General features: G+C 39.0%; 1 protein-coding gene across 1 annotated transcript; it reads right to left on the bottom strand.

Moving 5' to 3' along the window:
• Positions 1-8,370: 8,370 nt before the first annotated feature.
• On the bottom strand, positions 8,371-9,478 carry sox1b (SRY-box transcription factor 1b). Its single transcript, XM_067403433.1, has one exon. It carries the CDS (start codon positions 9,476-9,478, stop codon positions 8,462-8,464), a length of 1,017 nt encoding a protein of 338 aa, XP_067259534.1. The 3' UTR covers positions 8,371-8,461.
• Positions 9,479-14,193: the final 4,715 nt, after the last annotated feature.

Raw genomic sequence — 14,193 nt, 5'->3', positions numbered from 1 at the left:
TTTATTTATATATTCCATATAATAAATAAAGAATTGTCCATTTTGATTTCATGGTGACTTTAATTAGTGCACAATGGTAACAGATCATGGATCAACCCTTGCGGGTTTGAACCTCTTTAATTAGCATGTCAGAACTTGAACCATTAGGCCAGTTTAGATTCATTTCACTTTGCACAGTATGATGTGCGTTGTGTGTCTAATTAGGAAGAATCTCAATAACATGCATGTAGTTAAGTAAATCCAAGCTGAGGATTTACATATACTGAGAAATTCAAGAAACAAATATTCACGGGCATCAAGCCCACTGGCCACAGTTGGGTATGTGCCACCCTCAACTCCAATCCCAACCAAGAAAGCACCAAATGGCGCTACACGAGAGGAAGACTTTGACTTCATCTCATGATTAAGTGGTTATTATGTGCTAATGAACTGCCCCATGGAGCAACAAAATGTTCCGTCTGTTTTTTTGTACCCTCACCCACTGGCACTTCATAGGAAGCATCACTGAATTACACAGTAGGCATCATAAATTGGGCTAATTTACAGCCTTTTATTTTTTGGCAGCTCTGACCATCCAAAACCAAAAGCCAGAGGTGAGGTGAGGTTTTACCCACCAGCCAACTGCAAATTGCAGTCAATTGCAAATGGTGGAAGGGTGAGAGAGACAGAGAGAGAGAGAGAGAGCACTTCACAAAAAAGTCATTGGTTAATGGAAAATACTGTAGGTTGCCCTTTGATCAGCACTGATGGAAGGCTAAGGGAATTCTCTAATTGCATACAATGTAACGTAGAACAGAATTACTTGATCTTGTGCCATAAGTTCACACATTTAGATGTGTGTGTTGACTTTTTTAGACTATCCTCCTGTAGCCATAAAAAATGCTATGCTGCAGTGATGACATATTTTTGTAGGCAAAGATGAAAGTTAGTCTTGGTTCACTCGACAAAAACCAATAGGATTTTTCCATTGACTTTTGGATTGTTGCAGAAAATAACCTGTGACTCACCAAAGGTTTATGATTAGGCAATTACATGTTTTGTTCATCATGATAATCTTTTATTAATTTTAAAGCCTAAATTCAATTGCCAGAAATAAAAAGCTAAACACAAGCTATAAACTAACTACATATGGTTGCATCACTTCAACTTTACCACCATTAAGTTTCCGACAACTCTTTCAGTGATTATTTCTAAACATTTTTCCTTAAAGTTTGAGTTGCAATAGTTTACAAAAGCATGATTATATAAACACAATGAGGCTGTAACAGTGGACTAGATGATTTTATCTGTTCAGCTTGATGATGTTTAAAGGTAGGGTAGGCAATTTGTTTTGCAAACACTTTTTTGTTATAATGTCTGAAACTCTCTTCACATGTTGATAACAATCAATAATAGAAGTGGTCTAAATATTAAAACATGTACATATATCGTCTGTGGAAGTCTCAGGACCAAAAAATGTCCGAATGCAATGATATGATGTCCTACCTGCCTGTCCACACATGTATTTCCATACCTCCGGGCATCACACGTTATCAGTGCGTTTCATGAGGCTATGCAGAGTTGTAGACAGACAGTCACAGAGCACCGTACACAAACAGCAGTCATCTTTTGCAGTTCCTCCTGAACCAAAACAACAAGCTTATGCTGCCTTCACACCATTTTGTAACCGTAATTACGAGATGGCAACCCTTGATGTTCTACCAACGCTATCTCACGACCAATTCGTACTTATTTTACGAGGTGGCTATTTCGTACGAATCCATACGACTTCACTCGTACAAATTCGTACGATTTGTCTAAACCCCTGTGACGGTTAGGTTTAGGGGTGGGGTTTGGGGTAGGTCATTCATATGAATTCATACGAATTTGAATTCAAAAACGTGTGAATTCGTACAAATTAGCCACCTTGTAAAATACGTATGAATTGCCATGAGATCGGGTTGGTTCTACCCAGGGTTGTTCACGTCCTCAGACTCGGATTTATGCATTTCTATGTCAACACTATCAACGCCAAAATGAATCTGCAGCAGTCAGGTGGTACAAGTCAGAGCTTTGTAAGTTGTTTATGTTCATAATTATTAATAATTATTATTATTGTAATGTTATGTGCTTTGAGACTGAGGTAATTTAACACCGTTTGACTCTCTACAAACTCTGCTGTGTGCGTTATGTTTTAGAGGTGATGTGGCTTTGGACAGCGCTCTGAAGGGAGGGTGGGATCATGTTTTCAAAGCTAGCTTGCTATTGTTAGCTGCTCCAAAATTGCCTACTCTACCTTTAATGTCCCCATCAACCTCTAGTCACATGTTAGAAACTTTAAAAAAGCTTTAAAAAACCCACAAGGGGGAATTACTGATGTATTTAACGTAGTAGATTAAAACTTGAAAATATATTGGTCTTGTGTTTACCACAGAACTTTTTTCAGTTATGTAACCAAAAATCCATTTGAAAAAACTCCAATTGACTTTCAGACGATTAAACAAAAGTGCTAAAAAATGGGTCACAAGCACTGATTTATATACATTACATGTCGTTTATGTAGATCAGTGGTCATAAGACCACTTTAAGTGGGTCCTGGAGTGTGCAGTCAAAGAAACAACATCAAACAACAAAAAAACACAATTCTATTTTTTTTCTTTCTTTTCCTGGTGCAAGACTTTTATTTTGAAAAAGATGTTGACTCTTCTGTCAGACGCAGTTTAAATAAAGAGTGCCTGAGAAAAACGCGTTGTCCTGATTCAGTATCTGCGATCAGATAAGATGTGGTCAGGCTATATGTCAGTGTCATTATTCTAACGTTATTAATAATTTAATAGACTGATTATTAATAATTTCAGTCACTATTTCAAAACATTTTGAACAGCTTGAGTTTGTATAGTGTGCAAAAACATGATTATATAAATACAATGAGGCTGTAAAAGCGGACTAATGAGTAGATCATTTTAACTGTTCGGCCGGATGATGTTTAATGTGGGTTTTGGCCTACACAAATAAGTAATTCCTGTAGCACACTCTATACTAGGAGGAAATGATTTGAGACAAGCCAGAATCGACACTTGAGCTGACTTAACACACGTTTGTTACTGTGTATATTCTGCCCCTGAAAATAATAGCAGCAGGCCAATGATGTAGATAGGCTACCACCTGTAAATTAAAACATACCTGGCGTAAGAAATTGTTTGTTTGAAACATTTGTAAGCCACACCTTTCAACATGTTGGATTTCAGCACCTGGACAGCTCCGCGCGCTGGTCGGTATGACCCTTTAAAGTTTACTTTTGTTTTCATCTCTTTCAGTCTTCACATTTTCATATTTAGGCAATGTATAACATTGATGTTTAAGCTAAATCTTTCCACTTGTTTCAGATTCTTGTTTAGTTGAGACCTTTTTGGCTTCTGCTCGCGAATGCAAAACAGTGTCCTGGGTAACTACAGCGATGCAGCTGCGCACGGAAAGCTGTGAAATCCAAAGAACAATTGAGAGCACTGTTCGCCATCTTCTCGCCTTCTCCGGGCTATTTGCATAGTCCGTTCTGGTTGACTGGCTGCCACAGACCGTCCTGGAAACCTCTTTTGTCCGTTAATCAGCAAGTGACAGCGGGGTGACAACTCTCAGGTGACGGATCTCCCTTTGAGGAACGTGAGGAAGAAGTGACATCGAGAGATTCCAATCATATAGTGATCGCTCTGGCGCTCCTCTTGGTTTGAATGGTCACTTAGCATGATGTGACTATATAATTCTCTTCTGAAAACGTCTTGAAATCAATCTGCTATTTAAACCCACACGCACATCATTCTGGACATAAGTCGCATTCTTGAGGATAGCAGCACAAGACTGCTGTCAGCCCTACGAAAAGTGGGTTAGATGCAAAATAATTAGCCTATGAGGCTGCTTAGACCTTGTGGCTTACGGTGTATACAAAAGGTGTCATATTTGGACTCATTCCTTGGATGTCTGAGATAGCCTAATAAAAAGATAAATATTTTAAAATCTAAAATAGCTACATGTCACAAAAAATGTAATCAAAACGAATTACTTTTTAACCATTTTTAATTCATAGCCTATGTGTATTCAAATGATTTCCAAATCGAGAAACAAAACATTCCTAAATGAATCAAACATCCTAATGTTAAGATAAAGCTCCTGTTAAATGATCTGTAAATAAATATTTACATGATTTGTAATTAGAACATTTTTTTTATTTTGTCAGATCAACGTAATTAATGTGGTTCAGATAACATAATATTTTGAGTTTATGTTGATTAAACCAATCGCCTTCATTGTATTAACTCAATTTTTTAATTTCAATGAACTCAATGAAAATTAAGGCAACCAGGTAACTTACTTTTTTTAAGTTAAACCAACAACTCTTTTTTTTTTTTACAGAGCATTCTCTCAATCAGAAAACGATAATTAATATATATTTCGCAAAGAAGGTTTCCATTTTGCAGTCATGTTAAAGTTAGCCCTTCCGCGCCTCAGATAAAGTCTGATTGGGTGAGGCAGTTTTGGATGTTCACAACTTTCAGCTTCATCCGCGCATGTTCCAACCAGGAACTTACCCTCTCGTGCACCTGCATCGCCTCTCATTGCCTTCAGGAATTCGCTGATGCTTGTAATCAGCTTTGTAAGGCCAATGAGTGCACGGATGAGCGACACTTCCCAACGGCACAGTGAGTCGCGCAGGCCCGCTGAATGACAGTCAGCGTGGGGCGCCGTTCCAAAGCCGCCACGCTGCCAAATTCCAACAGAGTCTCTCACAATCACTTCGCCGCAGGCCCCCGCACAGGCGGACACTGGTAACAGGGGAAAGTAAGAGTGAGTGTATGCGGGGGGGAAAAGAGACCGAGAGAAAGAGATAACTCGCTAACTACCGAAGCGCTGAGCAGAACTTTAGTCGCATGTATTGGCTAATCTCTACGGCACTTTCCTACTTTAAGTAGGTAGCACGTAAAAGCTTTCGTATATTCGGACCACTCGTAACCCCATTACATGCTTAAAGGGATCCTTCTCCTTGCTTTCAGTTTGTTAGAAACAAAAGAACACTTAATAAATTATTCATCTAAGTCGTTGCAAACTGCAAAGCCAATTTAGGCTAGTAAGTATGCTATTTCAAAAGTGTTGGTACCGTAAAAAACAGCATTTACAAACCTGTTTTTAGGAGGCGTTATGTAGAACGACTTTATATTATATAATAGGCCAATATGAAATTGGATAAATTAGATAACAAATTACATTTGAGTGAGAGTGTGTTAAATATCTACATCTTCTTTTTCCCCTTTAGATCTGCTCCATAGTCACATTGGCTATAGTATGTTTTTGAGGATAGTTACACGTGCACATTGCTTATATATCTCAAGCCAGATGATTTATGAAATGCTCTGGAAGACAAATGTTTCACATTTAATACAGATCTTAAAAAGCGGGATTTGCAACGTCACATTTAATAAATAGGCTTGTAGACAAACACAAAGGGATAGAGGAAAAACAAATAGTATACTTTTTTTATTTCTGGTAAACAAAAGAGAAGGAAAGTTGAAAAGAAAACTGCCCCCTATATAAGATATATTTTGTGGAACATGTCAGCGCAGTTTTTAGGTTTTAGCCCACTCGGTAAACATTTAACCACGTCTGAAACGACTGTAGCACATAACGTCTCGTGCCTCTTGGAGGGTTTGTGGATTAGGAAAAAAGACCGCGAGATTGTTAAACATGTCAACGTGTAATTGCACGATAAGGCCCGCGCAAGGAATTTATTGGCCCAGTTGCTGTTTCTATTCCCCGCTAATCTGGCGCCGCACATTCGTCCTCTGCAATCTGTCTCCGTAATCTTCCGTAGCAGAACGGCAACCAGCTTTTTTTTCTGAGGAGGCAAGAAAATATGCAGGGGTATGATAAACCCGATGCTAATTAGGAACATTTAGGACAGGGAGTGCAAAGGATCGCCGGTTTTACAAATGACAAAATAAAAGCCCATTTTTGACAATTTCACTTCAGAACATGGTGGTGTAAAGGTGATAAATGTCTGTCGGGCTATTGCAGATTTATTGGTGATATTTGCTGTTGTATTCCTTTACTTCTGCCAGGAAACGGTGGAGGTGAATAGAGTGAGGTTTGCCAGTCTGCTGGACGGGTGCCATGCTGGGCTCACTCTTTTTGTTTCTGGATGCAAATCCGCGTTGCTAAGAACAACAGTGTTGTTTATTTCCCAATCCTTGTTCATGCGAGGACAGTTTAATATTTTTTAAAATAGATTGTTTTAAAAATAATAGTTCTTTATATAAGGAAAATATCTATATAACTTTATATGTTTAGTGTCCTGTCAACCGTCACTTAAACGGCTAAAAAAACAAAAACAAAAAACAAGCAAAAGTTTCATCTTTATCATTCTTTAAATGAGTAAATGAGTTTCGTTATTTGTTCTAATTTGCTTTGGGTTCAAGTGAAGCTTCTTCGTCGACATTCTCACGGTCTTCTGTGGAGTTTTAAAAAAGAAAGAAAGAAAAGAAACGAGGTTCAAAGACCTCCCTGGATCCTGCTACTTGTTGCGGGAAAGCTCCCGCGTCACGTCACTCTTCCGGTGGCTGTCATTGTAATAAGAATGTGACTTGTCCCTGACCCGGGGGTTCAGCTTTTAGGGCTGTCTAATCCTCCTCTTTCCCTGACACAAAACACTCTCTGCCACGCACTCTGCATTCATCTTAATCCCACTGACACCCCACGGAGGATACGAGCAACATTTGCTTGACGGCCCACCAGTGATTCAATTAGGTTGTCAATTTTAGTGAAAGAAAATAAGCCACAAGGCGGGGGAAAAAAATAGAATTCTTCTTAAAATGCGTATCAAAAGTGGAAATAAACAGTAACATTTTTAATTCCATTAGGAGGTTTAGAACGCAATTATTCCATATCCGGTAAATATAGTCATGAGTGGCTCGCGGGTACCCAGGCGGATTTAATTGAAGTGGAGCGGATTTAAAGCATATGTCTGCACAATCCGGGGCTCACAGGAAAAAACAGGGGTTGGTCCTTAACAATGAATAATGTGGTTCGCTCTCTATTTGCTGTTCTTCGTTTTTCATTGGACACTCTTTATTTTGAGAGGTCTTGAACTTTGACCTCCATCATATGCATCAAGACACAACAACAACGTCACGGAAGGCTTATTGAAAGAATCAAAATACAGAAGGTTTCCTTACTGTAAAATAGCTTTGTCAGCTTTGGTCGCAATTAAAGCAGCTGATCTCGCTCAACAGAAATAGTGGCATCATATAAATAGTAATTATCAAACGATCTGAAGAGGTTCGGCTTCAAATCTAAGTTGAGCTTTTATAAGTTTCTTAAAAAAATTAAACACTCAATCAAGTGATATACATTGACATTGAGTAACATATTTTTAGGCTTTAGTAGATTCACGCATACTGAAATTTCCTAAGAAACGTTACATTTCTTTTTTAAAATATTTTTTTTGTAAATTAATGAGTGTAATAGCAATGGAAAATTATTTGGACGTGCTTTATAATAATAAACAATTGCACGTGGTCCTAATTTGCGTAAAATGTCCCATACAATTTTCATTCGTTTTTTTTTTTTTTTTTTTACCTCACTTGATAAGACACAAATATATTTGTTTCATTTTTAGATGTTATATCTGAGAGCCTGGATGCTAAAACAGTTTATATTTACACTTATATAATTAACATAGCCTGTGCTCAAAATATTTCCAATTTAATAATTCGTTCTTACACATTGTTTTGTCTCAATATCTTCAAACAATAGAGGTTCTAAAAATTCATGGCTTATACAAACAAACAAAAAAACATGATCACACTGGAATATTAAGTCCATTTCCAGCTGCTTAATCGCGAGATAAAAAGCAAAACACAGCAAACTAACTTTCCAGAATCAGAGCAAAAGCAAATTTATTCTTCTCACATCAACGCAAAACGTTTCCTCTTTTTCCTGGCAAATCCGAATTATATTTACAGATTTGTGTATCAATCTTCTCTGTAATATATTCACAATGTACAAGGGAAAAATACAACAAACAAATAAGGAATAGAGCAAATACAGCAACTCACGTGTTGACAAATCAAAGGTGGATAGAGAAAAATCTTAGAAAACTTTAAAAACATTGTATTTTGACTATACACTGTAGCACCCACTCTTTTTCATGTCTCAAACATAGTACCATCTCTCTCATACACACACACACACACACACACACACACACACATGAAGAATGAATCCCTCGCAAATGTGTAAAGCTCACGCATATGGTGTCATTTCGGACAAATTATTCAGACAACATCCCCAGGACACCCTTCAGTTTAAGTATTATATTTAAATAATATCACCTTCAAATTTACAAGAACAGACATTCTGTACAAAAAAGGTAGTTATGCTCTAAAAGAGGTACATATTTGGTTATTCGAGTCTGAATGCGTAGTTGCAAATCTTTTCATATGTGTGTCAGTGGAACGGTTCCGTTTACGCTCGTCGTGGAACTTTGATAGTGCTGCGGAACAGCGTGAAGTCTGCTCTGAACGGACGGGTCCCCTGCCTCCGCCGTCGGTAAATACATGCTTATCATCTCTCGCAAGTCTCCGGGACAAGGGGCTCGAGAGTGAGCGGTAACTGGAGGGCTTACGCTCGGCTCCGATTTCACCAGCGAGCCCAGCGAGCCGATGGCCCCAGATGAAGCCACGCTGGAGTTTTGATGTTGCGTGTAGGATATTCCCCCATAGCCTGACGGAGAGGCGCTCATGTAGCTCTGAGAGTTTGAGATGGGGCTGTACTGGAGAGCCGTCATTTCGTAGCGGTGCATAGGCTGGGGGTTGTGCGGATGGTGGTGGTGCCCGTGGTGGTGATGCGCTCCGCTGCCTGGGTGCTGACTGTAGGCGAGCTGAGCCTCCTGCATCATTGCGGCTGCAGCCGCGGCAGCCGCCACCTGGCCTGAGTACGCGCCGTTGGTCCAGCCGTTCATGTGCGCGTAGCTCGCAGCGGTGCTGCCGCCGTGACCCACCGGACTCTCTAACCTCTGCCCGACCCCCGCTGCACCCATTCCCAGCCCCACGCCGCCTCCGCCTCCTGATCCAGCGAGAAGGCCACCCGCCAAAGAGTACTTGTCCTTCTTGAGCAGAGTCTTGGTCTTCCTCCGGGGTCGGTACTTGTAATCCGGATGCTCCTTCATGTGCATGGCGCGCAGTCTTTTCGCCTCGTCAATGAAGGGTCGCTTTTCCGCCTCGGACATGACTTTCCACTCCGCTCCGAGGCGCTTGCTGATCTCCGAGTTGTGCATCTTTGGATTCTCCTGAGCCATTTTTCTGCGCTGACCCCGAGACCACACCATGAACGCGTTCATGGGTCTCTTGACGCGGTCTTGGTTAACTTTGCTGTTGGGTCCCGTGTGGCCCGTGTTTGTGTTAGTCTGGGCTCCTGGAGAATGCAAGTCCGTTTCCATCATCATGCTATACATTCACCCGGCTTTAACTTACTCAGCTCGCACACAGAAACATTCACACGTCCCCGTTCGCTGGCTGGCGCACACGCGTAGAACCTCCTAATAACAAAAGAGGCCACTCGAACAGGAGATACAGGTACAATCCAAGCAGATGATGGATGGGAACTTTGCAGCAGCTCGTCTCCCTTTGTTTTATTCTAACTTCCTCTCGCGGTGATTTTCACATCCAGTGCAGAATTGTCTTTGAGCTACTTTCAGCGGTGGGCTAGAAAAGTTAGTGGAAGAGCGGCCATATGATGCGCTTTGACAGGGAATAAATGAGTGAGAGAGAGCCAATGGCGTTTGAGGACGGGGCTGATTTGCATATGGCTCACGGTCAGGTGACGAGCTAGGGAGAGATCGAGCGCGCCACAAGCACAGCTGAAGGTTTTTTTTCGGCACGCGGAAGGTAAACAGTTGGCTACAACCACTGTTGACAAATGTTATTTCGAGTAAATGATCTTCAAATGATATTTTTCACTGGAATAAACCATAAATCAGTCAATTTTGGGCTCTAATGTTTACTGAACATGCCCTTTTTGAAACGCCTGAGCCTGAACTTCAAACATGAGCACTTATTTTATTGTCAAGCCGGTTTTCTATCAGAACAATTCCTGTCATGTTATCCGCAATAATTATATGGATAAACTGTTTCAACACTTTTAACCATAACAGTAGGCCTACGTAAAAACAATTTTTTATTCACACAAAAAAAAGTCCCAAATTAAATAAACTTCTCTGCAAACAGACTGTTTGTGTAAAGATTCAGGTTCCCAGTATGCTATATTTTCCAATATTTATCACAGTTTTCCAGTATTTATCACAATCCTTAAAAGTCACTTTGAATAAATTGATGCCACAGGTGTTTTCCTGTTGTGGCTGTTGCTAAGAAACAGGTGACTCAGGCCCAGTGCTCGTGCCATGTGAGCCCTTTTGTCATCGAGTGCAAAGTGAGGAACAGCTCAAAAATGGTTAGTGTGCAAAAAAAAAAAAAAAAAAAATTGGTGTAACCTGCAATGTTATTTTCCCCCAACGCTGCAGTATCTCAATTTCCTATTGCGCTTTTTTTCATTGGTATCGGAAACGCTGACATAAATAATAGACAATATCACAAGAAGTAGCCAATCTATACATTCTTCCCAATGAATTAAAAATAATAATAACTTCGCAATTCACCAGTTCAAAAACATGTAAAATAATTCCCGATTTAACAACAAGATCAAACACATTTACGAAGCCCATTTTATAAACCTGATACACACTCACACGATCCCTGGGCTTGTTTTGTCTGAATTATAATAATTTTGGTCAACAATAAATTTGTCACCTCGTGCTCTGTATTAATTTAGAGTGTGATCGCCGTCTACTGGACGAGAACATACGAGGATCACACTTCTGAAGCTCTGCTTTATGGCGACATTCCCTTTTTTCCATAGTCACTGTTTAATCACAAATCTGTATGTGCGAGTTTCCCGACACAATCTGTAAAACAGTTATGGAAAATTAAAGCAAACCTTGGAATATGTTGTGAGTTTCTAAACGTGAAAATGTAAGGTGCAGCAGGATACCGAAGGGAGTTTCAGGCGCATCGCTCAGATTTCACAGAAGACTTGCTCAGAATATCTCCATTAATTGTGAACTGAGGCGAAAAATAAATATCGCGTCGGTTAATGTGTTAATCATCATACCCATCAGTGGAAGTGCAAAAGGCGTTGCCATTAGTCAATTATGCGTTATTTGTTGGATTACACAACTCGTTTAACAATATATGGTGTCAAGATGATATTTAAATTAATAAATTATAGAAGTATTTATGTGTCTATCGAATAAAACTCCAGTCCAGATAAAATGACCAAAATGAATACATACATTGAGCTTTAGAAATTAGCCCACTTCTTCTTCTTCTTCTTTTTTTTTTTTTTTTTGTCACTTTCAGTAGTCCATATGCAAAAAAAAAAAAAAAAAATATATATATATAGGCTATAGAATCAATATTATATGTAGGCTTATATATGTTTTTTTTTTTAAAGATAAATTGCTCTAATGTGACCATTTGAAACAGTACAATTTAACACAATAGAATAGGCTATATTATTATTATTGTTTATTTTACAATACTTTATTTTGATTTAATGATAATGCACCTCAGGTTCTGATAGGATCATGAATGAGAACCAGTGAATCAGGAAGATCACACGGAAACAGAAAAGCAAAGAAGAATAAAGAACATCACACTATAAAGCTAGTGAACTGCAAGTTGCCTCTCCCCTGATCTGAGCTTCACAGCACTAAAATCCTTGTGTGTTGGTCTGTGTTCCAAAAGCTCAGTAAGTGGCGTCGCTCCGTTATGTCCCGACTGCAAAGTGAATTAGAGAGTCTCTTGAACTTGTGAGAGCGAGCAGGGTTTAAAAATGGTCAACATCTGTCAGGTGCGCCTGTTCTCGCTCTCCACCGCGTTTTAAACATAATTGGACGGGAAGGGAGGGGGAACTCGAGCAAGGGCTGCGTGGGGGGAGAAGGGGCTGTCTCACACACATATTTTCAGCTTCATTTTCAATTTTCAGACTTATTTCCGTATGATTTACACGTTGACACTGACACTCTGAGAGGACTATAAAGGGATGAGGATGATAGGGTTGTGCTCAGGAATAGAAGGGAGTTTGCGCACCTATGACCCTCATCGAATCAGCAATCATACAAAGTGTGTGACATCTATTTTACACAATATCTCAATACAACCTCAATATTATACAGGTTGCCATAAGATCTCCTAAATGCATGGGGTTCTCCTAGTACAAATCTACTGGAGTCCATAATAAAGCATAGAGAAATGTGTAGTAATCTGTCGTATATCTCAAAGCAGCAGCAGTAACAGAAGACAAAAACACACACTGTACTGCATATTTATCAGATACTTCCACATTGTCACCTAATAAGAATGGAGTGCATCAGTGATAATGGCTAATTATGTGTTTTCAATAGTGCATAAACTCAATCAAGTTTTGTACTCTTATATGCTGTGAGATGCTCCTCTAGGCTGGGATGCTTTTAATGATACAAGTAAAAGAAGCCCTGAGATTATCACACACCTCTGGTCTGAGATGTTTTGGGTATCAAGAACACAACGGTGATAGTTTTCATTGAAATAAAAGTTATGCCATGTATAAGGATCAGGAGGTTAGATTCAGTCAATCATCCATACATCATTTTTTAAAATAATGAATGTAAGTGTCAAATATGATATACATGAGGCTTTTGAGGATTATTTGTACATCTCTTAATCGTCATTGTACTGCTTTGCTTTATATGTTTTGCCCGGTACAATACAATTATAAACTAAGTATTTAAATATAACCTTAAGTCATATTATTAGGAGTGCAATTGATATTTATATGCATTTCATACTATACTGCTAAAAGATCTCTGGGCCTAAAATTACTTTAAAATCTACTTTACACTGTAAAAATAATATTTTCATGACTTGATTTAACAAAAGAAAAAATGTTGTGATAACAACTTCAATAATTAATGTGGTTCAGATAACATAATATTTTGAGGTTCTGTTGATTAAATCAACCGCCTTCATTGGATTAACTCAAACTTAAAATTAAGGCAACCAGGTAACTTACTTTTTAAAGTTAAACCAACAATTCTTTTTTTACTTTTTTTTCTTTTTTATGGCTACTATATGAGCCATAAAAGCTATATGAAATTTGATACTCAACAAAAACATATGAAAACCTTTTTTTTGTCTTCAATTTAAAAAAAAAAAAAAATTGTCTAAACGTTCAATAAAAAATTCCATTTCACATGAGATTTTTCAGACTATTATTTTATATGTCCAGGTTAATTCACTAAATTCTTTCATCATTTACTCACATTCATGTTATATGTCTTATGACACTTTATTCTGTGGAACAAAAAAGATGATATTTTGAAGTTGAACAATTTTTGTTGATAAAATGAAAATCAGTGGGGTCCGAAACTATTTTTCAAAATATCTTCTTTTGTGTTCTACAAAATAAAGCAAGTAAATGATGTTCCTTCAAGAGTTGAATTAATTAGCTGCCATAAGTGATATGTGCGAAATGTGTTACAGAACATGACTCTCAAGGGGGTCCAACAGGATAAACAAATCAAGGGAAATGATGGAAACATGTTCACACACTGTGTTGCATACTGACTGGCCTTGAGACCAAATTAGCAGCTCATCAGAAGATCAAAGGTTGTGCAAATGAAGACACGCACACACACACACACACACACACAGGCTATGATCACATCACTGTATGGTTTTCCGCCTGCATGCGCACATCTCCCTGCTGTTAGCACAGGAATCTCTAAGCCCACAGTCGTCTCCCACCACAGCCGGCTTCACAGGATCAGCTGAAGCTTCTAGAAACAACATGTTAGTGCGCCACGGGGGCTAATGGTATCAAAGGCATTCCTTTTACAGCAGATGGCTTGCTTAAGCTACCCGTCACAGCTTCTGTCAGCGCTACTGTATGGGCGGAAGGTAAAAATCCCAACGCCTTAACTACAGTTAATTGTTCGCTGCATGGTGTTGGATACACTCTATGGTATAGCTGCATGAAGGCTTTAAGGATCTTTGAAAACCATAAGATGATGTTCAGTCAGTGTACATGTGGAAAGAATGGGTTCATATTCAGTAGCAGCACGTCTTTGTAAGA

Source organism: Chanodichthys erythropterus, chromosome 12 (genome assembly GCF_024489055.1).
Source record: "Chanodichthys erythropterus isolate Z2021 chromosome 12, ASM2448905v1, whole genome shotgun sequence".
Classification (NCBI taxonomy): Eukaryota; Metazoa; Chordata; class Actinopteri; order Cypriniformes; family Xenocyprididae; genus Chanodichthys; species Chanodichthys erythropterus.
The sequence above is the reverse complement of the archived record's forward strand: the minus strand, read 5'-3'. Positions and strand labels throughout refer to the sequence as shown.

Bases quoted from the DNA above. Each gene is read 5' to 3' on its own strand.
- sox1b (XM_067403433.1), bottom strand. From the start codon at position 9,478: ATGTATAGCATGATGATGGAAACGGACTTGCATTCTCCAGGAGCCCAG.